Source organism: Salvia splendens, chromosome 20, assembly GCF_004379255.2.
Source record: "Salvia splendens isolate huo1 chromosome 20, SspV2, whole genome shotgun sequence".
Classification (NCBI taxonomy): Eukaryota; Viridiplantae; Streptophyta; class Magnoliopsida; order Lamiales; family Lamiaceae; genus Salvia; species Salvia splendens.
In genome coordinates, this window is record NC_056051.1 from 19,639,487 (window position 1) to 19,655,888 (window position 16,402).

General features: G+C 38.4%; 2 protein-coding genes across 4 annotated transcripts; one reads left to right on the top strand and one right to left on the bottom strand.

Annotated features, from left to right (window-relative positions):
• The first annotated feature begins 6,552 nt into the window (after positions 1-6,552).
• Positions 6,553-8,393, top strand: LOC121781073 (glutathione S-transferase T1-like). The gene is made up of 7 exons (XM_042178759.1): positions 6,553-6,729; positions 6,800-6,873; positions 6,984-7,044; positions 7,211-7,264; positions 7,409-7,488; positions 7,734-7,936; positions 8,027-8,393. The coding sequence occupies exons 1-7, from the start codon at positions 6,665-6,667 to the stop codon at positions 8,201-8,203; spliced, it is 714 nt and encodes a 237-aa protein (XP_042034693.1). The 5' UTR covers positions 6,553-6,664; the 3' UTR covers positions 8,204-8,393.
• Positions 8,394-13,086: 4,693 nt separating this feature from the next.
• Positions 13,087-16,138, bottom strand: LOC121781071 (MND1-interacting protein 1-like). 3 transcript variants are annotated; one of them, XM_042178758.1, is made up of 4 exons: positions 15,865-16,138; positions 14,447-15,764; positions 14,277-14,355; positions 13,596-13,751 (listed from the first exon to the last, which is right to left on the bottom strand). In XM_042178758.1, exons 2-4 carry the CDS (start codon positions 15,695-15,697, stop codon positions 13,723-13,725), a joined length of 1,359 nt encoding a protein of 452 aa, XP_042034692.1. In that variant the 5' UTR covers positions 15,698-15,764; positions 15,865-16,138; the 3' UTR covers positions 13,596-13,722. The 3 variants fall into 3 exon arrangements, with proteins under 3 accessions (XP_042034691.1, XP_042034690.1, XP_042034692.1); XM_042178757.1 differs by lacking the exon at positions 14,277-14,355 and having other exon boundaries at positions 13,087-13,751; positions 14,447-15,761; XM_042178756.1 differs by lacking the exon at positions 14,277-14,355 and having other exon boundaries at positions 13,087-13,751.
• Positions 16,139-16,402: the final 264 nt, after the last annotated feature.

A 16,402-nucleotide genomic window follows, 5' to 3' on the forward strand; every position in this document is an offset into this window, starting at 1 on the left:
GAAAACAATGTGATTCAAACATGGAAAACATTGATTCACGGTAGTGAGCATATAATATAAATTGACAATTCATCAACTAAAAATATCCAAACATAATGCGCGTGCATAACAAGATTCAAAACACACACTTAATGTATAACATATTCTCTCGAATCTATGGCATCAAATAACCATCATTCAGTTTAATAGCCATTTTTAATTGATAAAGCAATTAATCAATACAATTCACAAACAAATTATGCGAATAAAATTAATTACCAATTCAATCATCCTACTGCCTTGATAGTCGTACAGGAACAATAATCCATAACGACAGAATAATCAATGCATAATTGTTCAATTAGGCATATGAATTCATTCATTAAAGTCACGTAATACATGAATTGAATCACTAAAAACTGAATTCAAAATACGCTGACCATATTAACAAAATAACCGATTCAATTCGTACTAATTTATCAAAAATAAATTCAAAAAATTATGGTTTTCAATCATATGAAAATACATGAGTTCTCAACCATGCTCTGATACCACATGTTGGAAATTATTTATCATCATATATTCAAGAATGCATAATTGAATATAAATACAACAAGATCTTTGAACGTCATGTATTTCACATAAAACCATAAACATACTAGGATCGAAATATACCTTGACGATCCATAGCGGAAGCGATTGAGGAAGGAGGAGACGGTTTCCTTGAACTCTTTTTGGCGTAGTGCCGCAGCTCCAACTCCAAGGATTTGTTTATCATCACCACATTTTATTTATAGGCAGAGAGAGAAAACAAACCCTAATTATCAAATATTAATGTCATTTCCATCAAAGTAGCTATTAAAATAATTAATATAGACGTTTTTTATTGAACAAGAATATAATCTTCCATCAATTGATACTACTAATTGGTCACAATCAATTCTAATCAAATCATAATAATATGTACGAAAGTTTCTTTCCTTAATAGCCAAAGAATGAAATATTCATTCCATAAAGACTATGTAATCAATCGACACATATATAAATCCAATTCATTCCTTATAATTGGAGAAATATAATATGATTATTTAATTAATTGATAAGTGACAATAATTAATTGATAGTCAATTAATTAGGGTAAAATGTGTCTTATCCCAGATATATGTATTATACTAAAACTCAATTCTATTAAGGATTCTATCACATGTCACATATGTGCGACACAAAACTTACACGAACAACACCACCTACCCAACTGACGAATAGATCGACTGATGTATGGTTTCTTAGCAAATGTTCATGTACCACTCTCTTGATTGTTAATGAAGATGAAGATGGTGCAGATGATAACTCTGAGTTAACTATATACTTTACGGAGAAGTAATACAAGATGAAATCCACTAAACTTGAGCATTTTGACATAAATTAAAGCACAACAATTTATGTGAAAAAATTGAAGGCAATAATATACATATACAAAATGGGCATCGCAACTTTGTTTTGAACAAAGCCGATACAACCAATTCATCGGAACCTTATTACACTACCAATTTGGACAATGCCAATATGAATCAAATCAATTCGATCAAAGCCAAGAAGGGATGGTGTGCTCAGAAAGATGATGACAGGGGGCAGAGATAAGGCAACAGTTGCAATTCCAAATTTCAATAGTTTATAGAGTATATTTAATTGAACATTTGGAAAATTCATTTCACATTCATCTTGATCTAGATCGAGACAACAAATAATATTAGAATTAAAAAATTTGATTGATCTTAGATTTCATTGAGTATTAAGTTTTTGATTAATTATGCAATGAAGTAGTCTATTTATTTTAGCTTTAATTGAATAATTATGAATTTCGGTTAAGCATTTAATAAATTTTGCAAATATCAATTTATTTAATGGATTTCAAGTTATTTATTATTGTCTGTTTAAATTTCACTTAAGAAAATATATTTTTCATTGTGTATTTTTAATGCTGAAAAACTATTACATCCAAAAAATTGAATTACTTTTATATGCACGCATAGTATGCTATAATTGTTTGCATAAAGACTACCATTAAATATCATATAGTTTAAAATAAGTGAAACTCAAATTCTCCATGCAGTTAATTAGTAATAATAGAATTTTAAGACTATCATATATACTCCCTCATGTAAATATAAAAATTATATTTTCTCTCTCCATTTAATACACAAAAAAAACCTCCTAAAATCATGTGCCGTCCCACAAGTGTGACATCTTTTGTGGGATGGAGGAAGTATTTATATTTCAACTTTAAAATTAATTATACTCCGTATTAAACAATTCAAATAACAATATTATAAAATACTACTACTAATAAATAAAAGAGAAGAACAAACGAAAGGAAATCAAATACTACTATAAAAGAACAAAAAGGTACATAACATATATGATATTGTTTATTACTCCATTTTATAGTAAAGGAGTGTGAAAGAAAATAAAATGGTTATGCATTGCAAGGTGGGGATCTATTCATTTCCTTTTTTTATCTTTTGTTCTATTGTTCTTTTTAATCTCAGCCCCACGATTTTGTCATCCGACGGTTAGATTGATGTCACATGTCATTTAATAATGCAGATTTTTAGTTGAATAATGCACACCGACTAGTAATGCACCATTATAATGTAATAATGCAGATTTTCAGTTGAATAATGCACACCGACTAATAATGCACCATTATAGTGTAATAATGCAGATCATCACAACCATCCAATTCAAGGATCCAATGGCTGTGATTAAAAAGAAGCTTGGACTGAAAAGCTGCGAAGGACCTTAGCACACCCCTGACATTAATACTATTATAAAAGAACAAAAAGGGTGTTTCATATTCTATTAAATAATCCTTTTATTATTTTCTATTTATGCTTGAGAAGCAATAATATAAAGTGAATCAGCACTAAATTCACTATTTTTATCCATTTTTTATTTGTATAAGTAATCACGTTATAACCATTATTAATACTCCCTCCGTCTAATTATAAATGAATCACTTTCCTTTTTGAATGTTCATTATAAGTGAACCATTTCCATTTTAAGCAAAAAAAATTTCTTTCTAACTTTATTCATCCACCTTCTATATTCTTTTCATTCCTCTATTTTTGTCTTTCTTGTACTCTACTTTCTCCACATTAGTTCTTAACTATCAATTCTTTAAATTTTTTACCAAAAGAAATGGTTCCCCTTAGGACGGATGGAGTAAAAGATTTCGCATGCTTGGTTTCCAACACAAAATGCGGAAACTTTAATTATGGTAGTAAAAATTTACTACTATGAAATTACGCTTTTATCATTCTTCAACTACGAGCTGTAAACCATGCAAAATTATTATTGGTGATGTGAATAAAATTCAATAATCCAGAAAAAAGAGAAAAATAAGTAATTAACAATTGTGATCATACGTGGGGTCGTGGGGACAACTGAATTTTAATTCGGTGATATATTAGCCATTCAAATAAGTGCATCAACTGATATATGAGGATTAAATGAATACATATTAGGAGTAGTATTAATCAATGCTATAAATTATGTCGGTTTGTCTCCCACTAAGTTGATTAAAAAGGTGTGAAAGTGTGAACCCAGTTCTGAAATTTCATATATACTTCTAACATCAATTGTTTTCATTAACTAATGATTCATGTATAGTTATATATTCACATAAAATAGTTATGTAATTCTCCTTTCCCAATTAAGTATGAGACAAAAATTTTAAACTTAAAAATTAAGAAATTGTGTTAAAAACAGGAGAGAAGAATAAAATAGAAGAATAGAGAGAATAAAGTAAATGATTAAATAAAATAAGAGTGATTTGATGTTTTGTTTTTTTATAAAAAAAGAAATGACTCAAGTTAGTTTAGAAACATCTCAAAAAGAAATACGACTCAATTTAGTTGGGATGGAAGAAGTGTATATATTTTATGCATAATAGTAGTAGTATATATTTAATCATACTATTATATTTTATAATTTATCAAATTTAAATATTTTTATATAAGAATAATACATTCATCCCTTTATTATTTCGTCTAAGTTCGATCAAAATAAGTCTTTATATAATTATAGTAAAATTTCTTATTAAATGTCGTGAGCTCCATTTCCTATCAACACGTTCAATTACTTTTTTCTCTAAAAATTCGATTTTTATATAGGATATAAGTATATTTGAACTTCTTACAATGGTCTAAAGACTAAAAGGCATTTGGTTGAGTGGTTATAAAGTGTCTCATGGATCTCGTCTTCAAATCACCTAAATTGCAAAACTTGATATATTTTGTAAAAAAATAAAAATAAATTGAGTGAACTAGTTGAAATGCTTGCTGCTTTCATGGCCGGTTTTCTCAAATTCAAAATAGCCTGATATTCAATCGGTTAGGTTGGGTGGTTTTTAAAACGTAGATGTGAACGAATTAATAGGATAGATACATTATTAAACATTATTTGCAGTCAACAACACAATAGGATAGATACATTAATCATTATTTGCAATGTGTTGGAGATGAACATTATTTGCAGTCAACAACACAATAGGATAGATACATTAATCATTATTTGCAATGTGTTAGAGCATCTCCAATGGCGGTGAGCGGATAGGCTAGCCGATTCCCGGCGCTGGCCGGTCCACTCGCCAAACCATTAAAACCGGCGAGCGCCATTTCGGTGAAAAAATCGGCGACCCGACGCCGATGTTCAGGCGCTGGCCGGTCGGCTGGCCGCCATTGCAGGCTCTCGATCGGCGAGCGATCAGCCAACTCAATTTTTTTTTTAATTTTTCGAAACACTATATATACGCGATTTGCACGTCATTTTCATTCGCACCATTTGTTTTAACGAGTTTTCTCTCCATCTTAATTTCTGTACAAGAGCAACAACGTGAAATGAGTAATGCGGGTGATAGTAGTGGTGGTAGTGGTGGGGATGCTGAGGATTACGAACGGCAAATGAACGAAGAGTTGGAGGCCTATACGTCCCGCGAGATAAACCGGTTGATACAAATGGCCTTGCAGCCGGCGGTACCTCGACCTCCACCCGTTGTCCACCGACGAGCAGTGATTGATCGGGATCACGTAGCTGCACATCAGCGGCTATATGAAGACTACTTTGCGGAGGAGCCGCGGTTTGGGGCGCCTCTTTTCAGGCGCCGTTTTAGGATGCGTAGGGCAGTGTTTATGCGTATCGTTAATGCTTTGGAGCGTTTATATTTGTGTTTCCGGTTCAGGTACGATGCGGCTGGCAGACCCGGCCACACACCTATACAAAAGTGCACTGCGGCAATCAGGCAGTTGGCCTACGGAGGCGCGGCAGACATGTGGGACGAGTACCTCCACATCAGTGAGACGACTGCCCTGGATTGTCTGAAGTATTTCTGTCAGGGCGTCATTGAAATATTCCGTGATCAGTATCTTCGAAGCCCTACCCCTGAAGAGTGTCAGGATCTGATGCAGATACACGGGGAGAAGCATGTGTTCCCCGGGATGTTGGGCAGCATAGATTGTATGCATTGGGAGTGAAAGAACTGCCCCGCTGCCTGAAAAGGGTTCTACACGACTGGCTACAAGGGAAAGAATCCCACGATGATCCTCGAGGCCGTTGTTGATTACCGGCTGTGGATTTGGCATGCATATTTTGGGGTAGCCGGGTCAAACAACGACCTCAACGTCCTCAACTCGTCGCCCCTTTTCAACGAGCAGTGCCAGGGCGTCGGTCCGGCCATCAGTTTTATCGCCAACGGGAACCAGCATGATATGAGCTACTACTTGGCGGATGAGATATACCCTAGGTGGCCCGTCTTTGTGAAGATGATCAGATGCTCATCAGATGAGAGGAAGACCTACTTTGCGGAACGGCAGGAGTCGGCGCGCAAGGACGTGGAGCGCGCATTTGGTGTGCTCCAGTCTCGATGAGCGGCAATTAGGGGTCCAACGCGTTTGTGGCATGTCGACTGCATTGCTGATATAATGTACGCCTGTATTATCCTGCACAACATGATTGTCGAATATGAATGTGTACAACTGACTAGTTGGGCCAATGACGATGCTAATGAAGCCGGCCCAAGCCATGACGTGGCCGCCCCCAACGTACGAAGAGGGGTACCTCACGATGAAGTCGGCCGCCTCAAAGCACATGCCGACATACGCCAAGTGAATGCTCATATTCGACTCTAAAAGGATTTAATTGAAGAGTTGTGGGCGCGGAGGACTGCACGTCGTTAGATTTTTTTTAATTAATGTAATTTTTTAATTAATATACTTTTTAATTTAAATATTATTATTGAATTTTCCCGTATCTGTGTCATAAATTTAATTCCGTATTTTGTGTGATTATTAATTATTTGTTTTTTATAATTTTATTTATTGTGGCTAGCCTATTGCTTGTCCAATTGTTTATTCTGATGATGTGACAGGGGGAATTTTAGTCCTGATAATATGACCACAGGAGTTTGTGGTTAGCCTATAGCTGGCCTATTACTCTCGTGGATGCTCTTACACAATAATAATATAGGCGGCCCCACCCACCTCCACCAACGGCAACTTGACCCATGACGATGATAAGGTTCAAATTTTAAAGAATCTCGATACTCTCAGAGTCGCTCAACTCAACTCAACTCAACTACTGCATATATATCTCAATCTGTTTCTGAGAAAAAAAAAGGCGAAGCAAAATGGAGCTCAAAGTCTACTGTGATCGGATGTCCCAGCCATCACGAGCAATTCTCATCTTCTGCAAGTACGATTTCCCTTATTCTTCACTGTCACACACATTGTCTGTTTATAATTCTTGTGTGTTGTTTTTCTAGGGAAAATAATGCAGAATTTGAGGAGGTTACGGTCGAGATCGGCAAGGGCCAACACCGCACCCCTGAATTTGCAGGTTAATTAATTACGTGTCTCTAAATTTTTTTCTTCATAAATATGTCATGATAATCAGCTGATTTGGTGTTTTTAATTGGGGGTTTTGGTCTTTTGTTTCACAAATTACAGAAGTGAATCCTATGAAACAAGTTCCAGCTGTCATCCATGGTGATTTCAAGCTTTTTGAGAGGTACTTGATCATTAATTTTTTTATACAATTATTGTTATGCAAATGTTATTCCTGGTTCCGTTTAAGTTTAGCTCAGTTAGATGCTAATCTCTTTAATGTGAACCCTAATGAATGTTAATTTAATCTTATTATTCGAAATTGTTACTCACTTTTTTGTTTACTGCAGTCATGCCATACTTATTTATCTGGCTTCAACAATTCCTGGGGTTGCTGATCACTGGTATGTTCTGCTTCTCTGCTTGCACCCATTCTCTTTCTCAGAATTTCCCTTTCAGGATCAGCTTATGTTATCTACTTCATTATCGTTTGTATCGTTGCTTATGTTATATCTACGAAACAATGTGTGACATAACTCGCGGTGCAGGTACCCAGCTGATGTACGCGAGAGAGCAAAGGTCCATTCGGTGCTGGATTGGCACCACACGAATTTGCGCCGTGGCTCAGGTGATGTGTACATCTACATCTAGAGATATTATTAATCTCATTTAAAGTAGTTTTGTTGGTCAGTGAACACTATGATAGGAGTTGCGTAAAAGCAGGAAAGGCATGGTTGTGGTAGTCCTAATATCATTTGTATCGTTGTTCAACTGTGTTCCGATCCACCATATCCTCTTAAGCGTTTGTACTGTAAAGCCATGGATGGTCCTATAGTACTCCATAAAGCTTAACTTTTGTGTTAATTCTTTCAGTTGGATATCTCTTGAATACCGTCTTTGCAGTAGCGTTTGGCATACCTGGGGACCCGAAAGCAGCAGCTGAAGGTGAAAAGCTTCTTTCGGCATCTCTTGCAAGAATTGAGTCATTCTGGCTTCAAGGAGGACCATTTTTGCTTGGGAATTCAAAGCCAACAATTGCTGATCTAGCTTTAGCTTGTGAAGTCACACAACTTGAGGTAAGTCTATGCCCTGCTTTCAAATTTGATGAGAAAATAGTTGTTTAGATGAGATGATATCTGACTTGCTTTCCCCCAATGCGGATTCAGGTTGCAGATGAGAAGGACCAAGACCGTATTCTGAAACCCCACACGAAAATCGTGAAGTGGATCGAGGTTGTGAAGAGCGCAACCGCCCCTCATTTTGAGGAAATTCATGCAGCAATCCGTTCAGCCAGAGAGCCCCTAAAGAAACTGAAGGCCCAGGCAGGTCACAAATCGGAGTGAAGCGTTCCATTTCCACATGTGTGAGGTAACAATGAATAAGGGAAAGTGCTGAACATCTCCATCACTCGATCTATTTTACATGTGGGATATCGACTTTTATCTTATCTGCTGCTTATAGTAGCAGAAAAATCTCCTTTAGATTTATGGATGTGGTGAACATGTTTCGTATAATAAATCTTTATTCAAAACATCTCTTTTGTGATGTTATCTTTTTGATGCATTAAAACATGATTATATAAATTAATTATACTACATTATCTTTATACCGTATGCTCAAGATTACTAGGTACATATTGACAATGTAAAAAAACTCTTAAGATCTTGTACTTTAACAGGAAAAAGCAGAATATTTGATGGAAGGACGGGGAGCCCTTTTGAACAACCCGTTATAATAGGAAAGCCTTATATCTTGAAATTAATTCATCAAGTTGATGATAAAATCCATGGACGTTCCAGTGGACATTATGCGCTTGTTACACAACAACCCCTTAGGGGAAGGGCAAAACAAGGGGGACAACGGGTAGGAGAAATGGAGGTTTGGGCTCTAGAAGGATTTGGTGTTGCTCATATTTTACAAGAGATGCTTACTTATAAATCTGATCATATTAGAGCGCGTCAAGAAGTACTTGGTACTACGATCACTGGAGGAACAATACCTAATCCTGAGGATGCTCCCGAATCATTTCGACTGCTTGTTCGAGAACTACGATCTTTAGCTCTGGAACTGAATCATTTCCTTGTATCTGAGAAAAACTTCCAGATTAATAGGAAGGAAGCTTAATCGGAATAAATCCGAATTTGTATTCTATGATCGATCGGTATAAACACCAACAGCTACGAATTGGATTAGTTTCTCCTCAACAAATAAGCGCTTGGGCCACTAAAATCCTACCTAATGGGGAGATAGTTGGAGAGGTGACAAAACCCTATACTTTTCATTACAAAACCAATAAACCGGAAAAAGATGGATTATTTTGTGAAAGAATTTTTGGGCATATCAAAAGTGGAATTTGTGCTTGTGGAAATTATCGAGTAATCGAAGATGAAAAAGAAAACCCGAATTTTTGTGAACAATGCGGGGTCGAGTTTGTTGATTCTCGGATACGAAGATATCAAATGGGCTACATCAAACTCGCATGCCCAGTAACCCATGTGTGGTATTTAAAACGTCTTCCCAGTTATATTGCGAATCTTTTAGATAAACCTCTTAAAGAATTAGAAGGCCTAGTATATTGCGATGTGTGATTTGATCAAAATTATGATTTTACAGATTCGGAATGAGAAACTGTCATCCCAGTCAATCCAATTGTGGGATGCCCTGGATCTGACATGTTACTCGGTAAGAGTACCACGAAGCTCAGACTTAGGGGTGTAGTCAATACTCCCAAATCAAAAGGGGAATTTATCTATGGTCAATTTTGGAACAAATCCAAAAATTTATATTTGTACCTCGTAAAAAAGATTTATTTGTTTTGTGGAATTAACCATTTACTTTCTTTTGGAAAGAAATTATGTTCAAACAAGCAAATATGTCATGGTTACAGGAGTCTATCCATCGCGTATAGGCTTTAAAGGCATCGTGGCAGAACCGTCGAGGTTAAGTAGGGACCTAACAGATCGAATGGAACAATACATAGACAAGTAAATCCCTTATGAATTTGAATTCCAAGGTATTCTTTAATTTCATTTTTGAATTCTAATTAAGAATTAAGGAATTTCTCATTCGAAGGGAAGTAGACTACTCAAGAATTCCACATTTCATTTATGTCGAAATTGAATAACGAATTAAGATAATATTAATTTTATTAATAAATAAGCGGAATTGATGAAATCTTGCATGGTCTTCACTGGGAACTTGAGTAAGGAGTAGATCTTTTTATTTTGGGGTTTTCTAGAATTTGAAAGCGAGAACCCCTTTATTTAGTTGGTGTACCTACTTGAGCCGGATGAAAGGAAACTTTCACGTCCGATTTTGAAAGGGGGAGATCCTATAGGATCCTATCCTAATTTTTCTTTTGCTAGGCCCATAACGAAAAAACCTACTTTCTTGCGATTACGAGGAATCTCACTGAGAGTTCCAAGTCAATATTATACTACATCAGTCCCATCAAGTAGCTAAGATAAACAATAACTTTGGACTGATAATACAATTTTTTTTACTATTTAGGATGCATGAAAGATTTTCTATGACTATTGATCCACACAGATTATACACATTTTAGGGGTTAGTTTTAGCTTGATTTGATTGAATATTGCATGATTTTAGTATGTTTTTGTCTAACTATATATCAATTGGTTGGTATGATTTTAGTATGAGTCCATCATCTAATCTAGCCTTCAGTATAGGAGTGGTTCACAGAATTATTAATAGTAATATTTGGTAAATAAACCAGAGTAATAATAAAGGCAAACCATGGGTCAAAAATAACTTATTCTTATAAAATAAGAGTATGAAATAAGATTTTATATAATTCAAGCATCTCAAAACATGCTCCTCTCTCTTAGTCTAAGCTAGTAAGAGCATTCACTACGCGGCGCACCGGCGTCCCGCGACCCGTCCCGGAGAGACTGGTTCGTCGCGCGCCGCGTTGCAGCATCCGTCCCGTCCCATCCCGCGACCCGTCCCGCGTCCCGTGTCGACGAGACACGCGACGGGCCGTCTCACCACGCGCCTATGCGACGTGACGCGACCCGGCGTCTTGCGTGACGCCCACTCGCCGGCCCGCGAGTGGGCGTCGTCACGTGCTGACGCAATAAATATTTTTTTAAAAAATTCAATTTTTTTTAAAAAAATAAAAAATAAAATTAAAAATATTTCTAACGGTAATAATACCGTTTTTGTTTTTTTAATTTTTTTATTTTTAAATTAATTTTTTTACTCTATAAATACTCCTACACTCATCCTCATTTCACACACAACTACACATCTATTCTTCTATCATCTCAATTTCCTCTCAAATTTCCTCTCAAATTTCCTCTCATCACAAGATGTCCGACGAAGGCAACTACGGCGGCTCCGGCGGGTGGGATCTCAACGCCTTCGGCGATTGGGAGACCATGATCAACACACTGGGCGGTTCCAGTGCGTCGACGCCGGGGACCCAGAGTTCGGCGACGCCGGTGGGGTACCAACCACCCAACTTTGACGTTGATGCATATGCCCGTCCCTCCGCCCCGCGGTATTCGCAGAGATTATCCCAGATCCGGGAGGATTTTCCCGTTGATCCAACGCCGGGAGTAGGCCGAGGCGGTGGAGGTGGACGAGGCGGTGTACAACCCCAGTCGGGCGAGGACGAGGAGGAGGAGGAAGAAGAATAGGAAGAGGAAGAGGAAGAGGATTTAGGCCGGCATCCGTACAGCAACCACGAAACGCTGGCGGTGTACAACGCCTGGATCACCGTCTCGTACAATCCCATCGTCGGGAATCAACAACCCCGAAAGTGTTTCTGGGAAAAGGTCTGCGAGGTCTACCACCAGATAAAGCCGAAAGGCTCCCGCAAGCGCAAATATAAAATGCTCCGCTCTCACTTTGACAGAGTCGACCGACAGGTCAAAAAATTCTGCGGCCTCTATTCGGCCGAAGCGGCGCCACGGCAACCGACATTTTGACGTCCGCTTTGCGCGCCTACTACGAGGACACCCGTCAACAATTCAGATTTGTTGATGTTTGGCAAGCCGTGAAGGACGAGGAACGGTAGGCCGGTGGTTTCCGCTCCAGCTCGGGCTCAAACTCGAAGCGCACGAAGCATACGGCGAGTGGCCAATACTCGTCTGGTGGTGACACCGCTGAGGGCATCAGCCCACATGAGGCTGAATCACATGAGTTTGCGGGTACGATCGGCGATACTGGAGGATCCAGCCGTGGGCGCCGTCGGCCGCAAGGGACGAAGGCGGCGAAAGTGGCTAGAGCGAGGAAGGGCCGAGGCGAATCAAGCCAGGCGGCCTCGGGATCGGGCTCGCGGGGAGGCTCGGACACACTTATGGTGGCGTACATGACCGCCACAATGGTAGACACTTCCCGCTTCTCGCACGCCCAATTCGCAGCCTGGTGGAACAGAATTGTGCATATGGCAGCACAACTTGGCCTTCCGACTCCCCTCAACCTCGACCGCCTCCGGAGGATGATTAGCCGGCGGAGTAGTTTTTTTATTTTCTTTAAATTTGTATTTTAAATTATGTTGTGTGTTTTTTTATGTTGTGTGTTTTTTAATAAAGTGTGTTTGTTTTAATTGAATTGAGTTGAAAAAAAATAAAAAATTAAATTAAATGAATAGTAATTTAAGGGACGGAATAAGGGACGGTTAAGGGACGGAGGGTTGCATGTTCCGTCCCTTAGTTAAGGGATGGAGGAATAAAGTACAGTTGGGCCCTTAAATAATAGTTTAAGAGACGATGGGGGGATGGTGGAGGGACAGCGTAGTGGATGGCGTAAGTATTGATTTAGTAATTTCGTTGTTGTTGATTGCCTCGATGTAGCTTCTTGGCTCACTGTAATTTTCCTTCTTAGCAGTCAATAAGGTATAGACTTTGCCCATAAAAAATAAAATAAAATAATGTATAGACTAAAATTCAAAATTGGATGTTTATATTTACTCAAAAATACTTTTTAGTACTACACATGAAGTCAATAGTTTATGATTCCAAACAATATACATCGGTCCAGTTTTAACTATTCTAACAAAAATTAATGATTAAATAAATTTTGGCCAAATTATTTTTATAAAATAAATTGCATTCAAATTAAAAATAAATCAGAAAATCCACCGATTCCAATTCCATTACCTAAATTTTGCAAATTCTTTCTATAAGAAATCGCCATGGCTAACACCAATATCCATATCTTCCACATTTAGCAAACCACCCATAGAGGAAGCCGACGAAGATGCAAAATCTATTTCTATGTATTAGCTGCTTATTGCAAAGATCAGAATAGCCTTCTTCCCACAGAAAGTAGGAGAGTATCATGTAGCAAATGCACAAGCCGCATATGACTATGCTATTTATACACGTATATCCATGCTGGTTTCTGGCAACGAACCAGTAAAGCTAAAAACTAAAGACACGTATACCACCTTCGGATCTTGTACTGTACCTACAAGCTTGCACCAAAAACTTGAATCCTTTCTTCAATCGGAATCCCACAATATGCACATGTATCTTTACCTTTCTTTCCATAGTTTTCGTTACAGTTTGCACAGATCACCTGATGAGTGCAAGGAAGAAAAACGACAGAAACTTCATCTCTCGTGCAAATCACGCATACCCTATCACATCTGACCTTCTTTTTTGAACAGTCTTGCAGTATATCAGCTTCTGTCCAAAAATCATTTTCCGCCTCTGTTAACTGTGCCGACTCTTTAAGGCGATCACATTCTTGCTCAAGGCGCTGGAGATCATCTTTGTGGCGCTGGAAATTTATCTTTATCTTTCGGCGCAGATCCTCAAGCCTTGTTTTGTTATTAGCCTTAGAAGCTTCTTTAAGGTGCCGCTCATTCTCCAGCTGTGTGAAAACTAGTTCTTTAGCCTGCTGCTCCTGCCTCCACTTTGCCTTTAATATGGAAGTTCGAATACACATAATTAGTAAGCCCAAGTTTACTGTTAATGGGGTAATGAGCTACAGCTCTCCAGGTAAGAGAAAATAAATAGCAACTCATTCGGAAAAGGGCTTTCGTTAAACAAGTTATCTACCCACATACTTGAATGTGGTATAGCATAACCATGACGTAGAGCAGATTGAATTTAGCATAAAATGCAATCTAATGTAAGATGCATAACCGTGATGGCTCATAAATGTTCTCAAAATAGGCACCATCGGTCCTTATCCCAATGCGTCCAATGCCAAACTGCAGTCTGCAGTTACATACTACTATGAGCAGATGACATTATGTCTGCACACATTGTCACATGTATGCATGCTTATATGTTACTAATATTTCTCAATGGATATACGTGATCAAATCATTACATTCGGACATTATAAAGCCTCATCTATTGTCATGTTCAAGCATGTTGAAGGAAATTGAATGCCTGAACAAATTTGCCTGTATAGGTACATCCAGAATAAAAGATACACCTTTAATAAATAGACCAAAGGAATGCCTTTGTACGTGAAGGCCTTCATAAGCACTCGCAGACAACAAGATGATTCCAACCTAATAGTTATGCAAATATTTATATACCAGTCACATAAAAGGATCGCAGAGTAAAGTAATTTGTATGAACAGCTCTTTTCAGTACACATACCTCAGTTTCCTTTGTGGCTGCCTCGACCTGAGCCAGTTCCTCCTGTAACTCTGAGATCTTCTGTTTCGCTGCGGCAATATCTTCCTGCATCTTAGTTTTCTGCTTCTCCCGTGCCAGAAGCCTCTTAAGGCACCTTTTCTCCCTCTTCTCTACTTCCAAACAGGATGAGACCGATTCAGATGCACTTAGTTTAGATGCTTCCATCTCTGCTCTAATTTCTGCATTTTTTGTCTCAAGCTTCTTAACAAGACCATTTAGATCATCTACTTGATCACTAGCCATCTTTACAGCATTCTCCATCTCAGTGACCTTTTCCAGGGTAGTATCATCAAGCGTTTTCCTGCCCTTTTTCAGGCGCCGAGTCTCCTCTCTCTCCATTCTCAACTTCCTCAGTTCAGTGAAATCACAACAGAGCTTTTTTGCAGCTTGGATCGCCTTCTGGTGAGCCCACTCTTTACGTTCCTTCACCTGTTTCTTTAAGTACGTAATCTGATAGACCAAAATAAGGATGATGAAATCTTGTTCATCCAATGGTACTTGTCCAGTGTTCTTCTCATCACAATTGAAGTCCCGAAACTTACTCACTGCTGAGTTAACCACATCTTGAGTCTTGGCACAGTGGAACTCGACACTGTTCCCATCTGGAACTGCAGCCGCCGTACCACACCCACCAGATAAAGAACCGGGACAGGCTTGTGATTGGCTCTGAAACCGCTTCGGAATTCCCCCAAATCCTGCAGCAAACATCATAACGTCCCTCTTCAACATGCACTTCATTAACGGACTGAGGTTAAATCTCTTTGGACACTCAATCTCTCTCTGCAAAGCTATTTCCATTGCACTTGCATTACCAACAAGGACAACACTCATCAGTATACTCCACAATGCATCATCCTTGGTCAGATGGGGCTTTTCTCGTTGCAAGAAAGAAACCAATCCCATAAGCGAATACTCCCGCAGCTGCCTCAAGTCTGTAAACGAAGGCACCGGATCCCCCGAAATCCAATTAATGCAGCCACTATGCAGATAAGCCAAAGAATTGCGCAAAATGTTATTCAAAACATCCATCTCACCATAACAATGCCCATTCCTTAAGATTGCATTGAGTGCCTCCTCCTCAACATAACCAAATTCAACAAGCTTATTTATCGCCAGATTATACAAAAACTCCAAACTCGTGAGCAGCAACTCCTCTAACTGTTCCTCTGTAAGGTGCCACCAACCCTTATCCTCAAACACAGAACTCGACATTGGTGCATTCAAATTACTGATGTGTTTGTCTCTTACAATCGATCAAATTAACAAGAAATTCAAGCTGCTGAAATGAAAATGAAGAATGAATAAGTAATCAGCTACACTAATAGACGTAAAGAGACGAGGGCATAAGAAAAAAAGATGAGGGAAAATCGGAAGGTTACCGACAAATTGATGATTCCGGCGATCAATTAGCGTGTTTGAGATTTCTTGATTGGCGGTAAGCTTTAGGAGAATGCCCTGACAGAAAGTTACTGATAAAATGATGATTCCGGCGATCAAAATTGGAGTGTTTGAGATTTCTTGAATGGCGGTTGTGGTGGAGAACTGGAGAATATGCACAATACAGTAAGCTTTAGGAGCAGCTGCCAAAATGGGTGGGCTTTTGCCGGATACGGGTCTGGATCCGAATGAGACGAGCTTGGGATGGGTTGAAAACCGTCGAATTGCCACCGTGATGCAAGTGTAGTTTGGTCACCACAGCGTCGACACACAAAATATACGTTTTTGGCGGGAAGCAACATTTTTCATTGCAAATTATTGTGTTAATTTTTTAATCATTTTGTAAATAGTGACTACAAAAATAGTCCTTCGATTATGGTTTATCTCTTCACTGGACTTTAAAAATATCGTCAGACATCCATGGGTTAATGGTTTATTTCAAAAATGGTCATTTGGCTATTTTTAATCTGAAAATGCCCT

Excerpts from the sequence above, each read along its gene's own strand:
- LOC121781073 (XM_042178759.1), top strand. The coding sequence starts at position 6,665 with ATGGAGCTCAAAGTCTACTGTGATCGGATGTCCCAGCCATCACGAGCA. Across the intron at positions 7,489-7,733 it reads GAATTTGCGCCGTGGCTCAG|TTGGATATCTCTTGAATACC; the intron begins GTGATGTGTACA and ends TAATTCTTTCAG. Across the intron at positions 7,937-8,026 it reads GTGAAGTCACACAACTTGAG|GTTGCAGATGAGAAGGACCA; the intron begins GTAAGTCTATGC and ends ATGCGGATTCAG.
- LOC121781071 (XM_042178757.1), bottom strand. The coding sequence starts at position 15,697 with ATGTCGAGTTCTGTGTTTGAGGATAAGGGTTGGTGGCACCTTACAGAG. Across the intron at positions 13,752-14,446 it reads CAGCCACAAAGGAAACTGAG|GCAAAGTGGAGGCAGGAGCA; the intron begins GTATGTGTACTG and ends TCCATATTAAAG.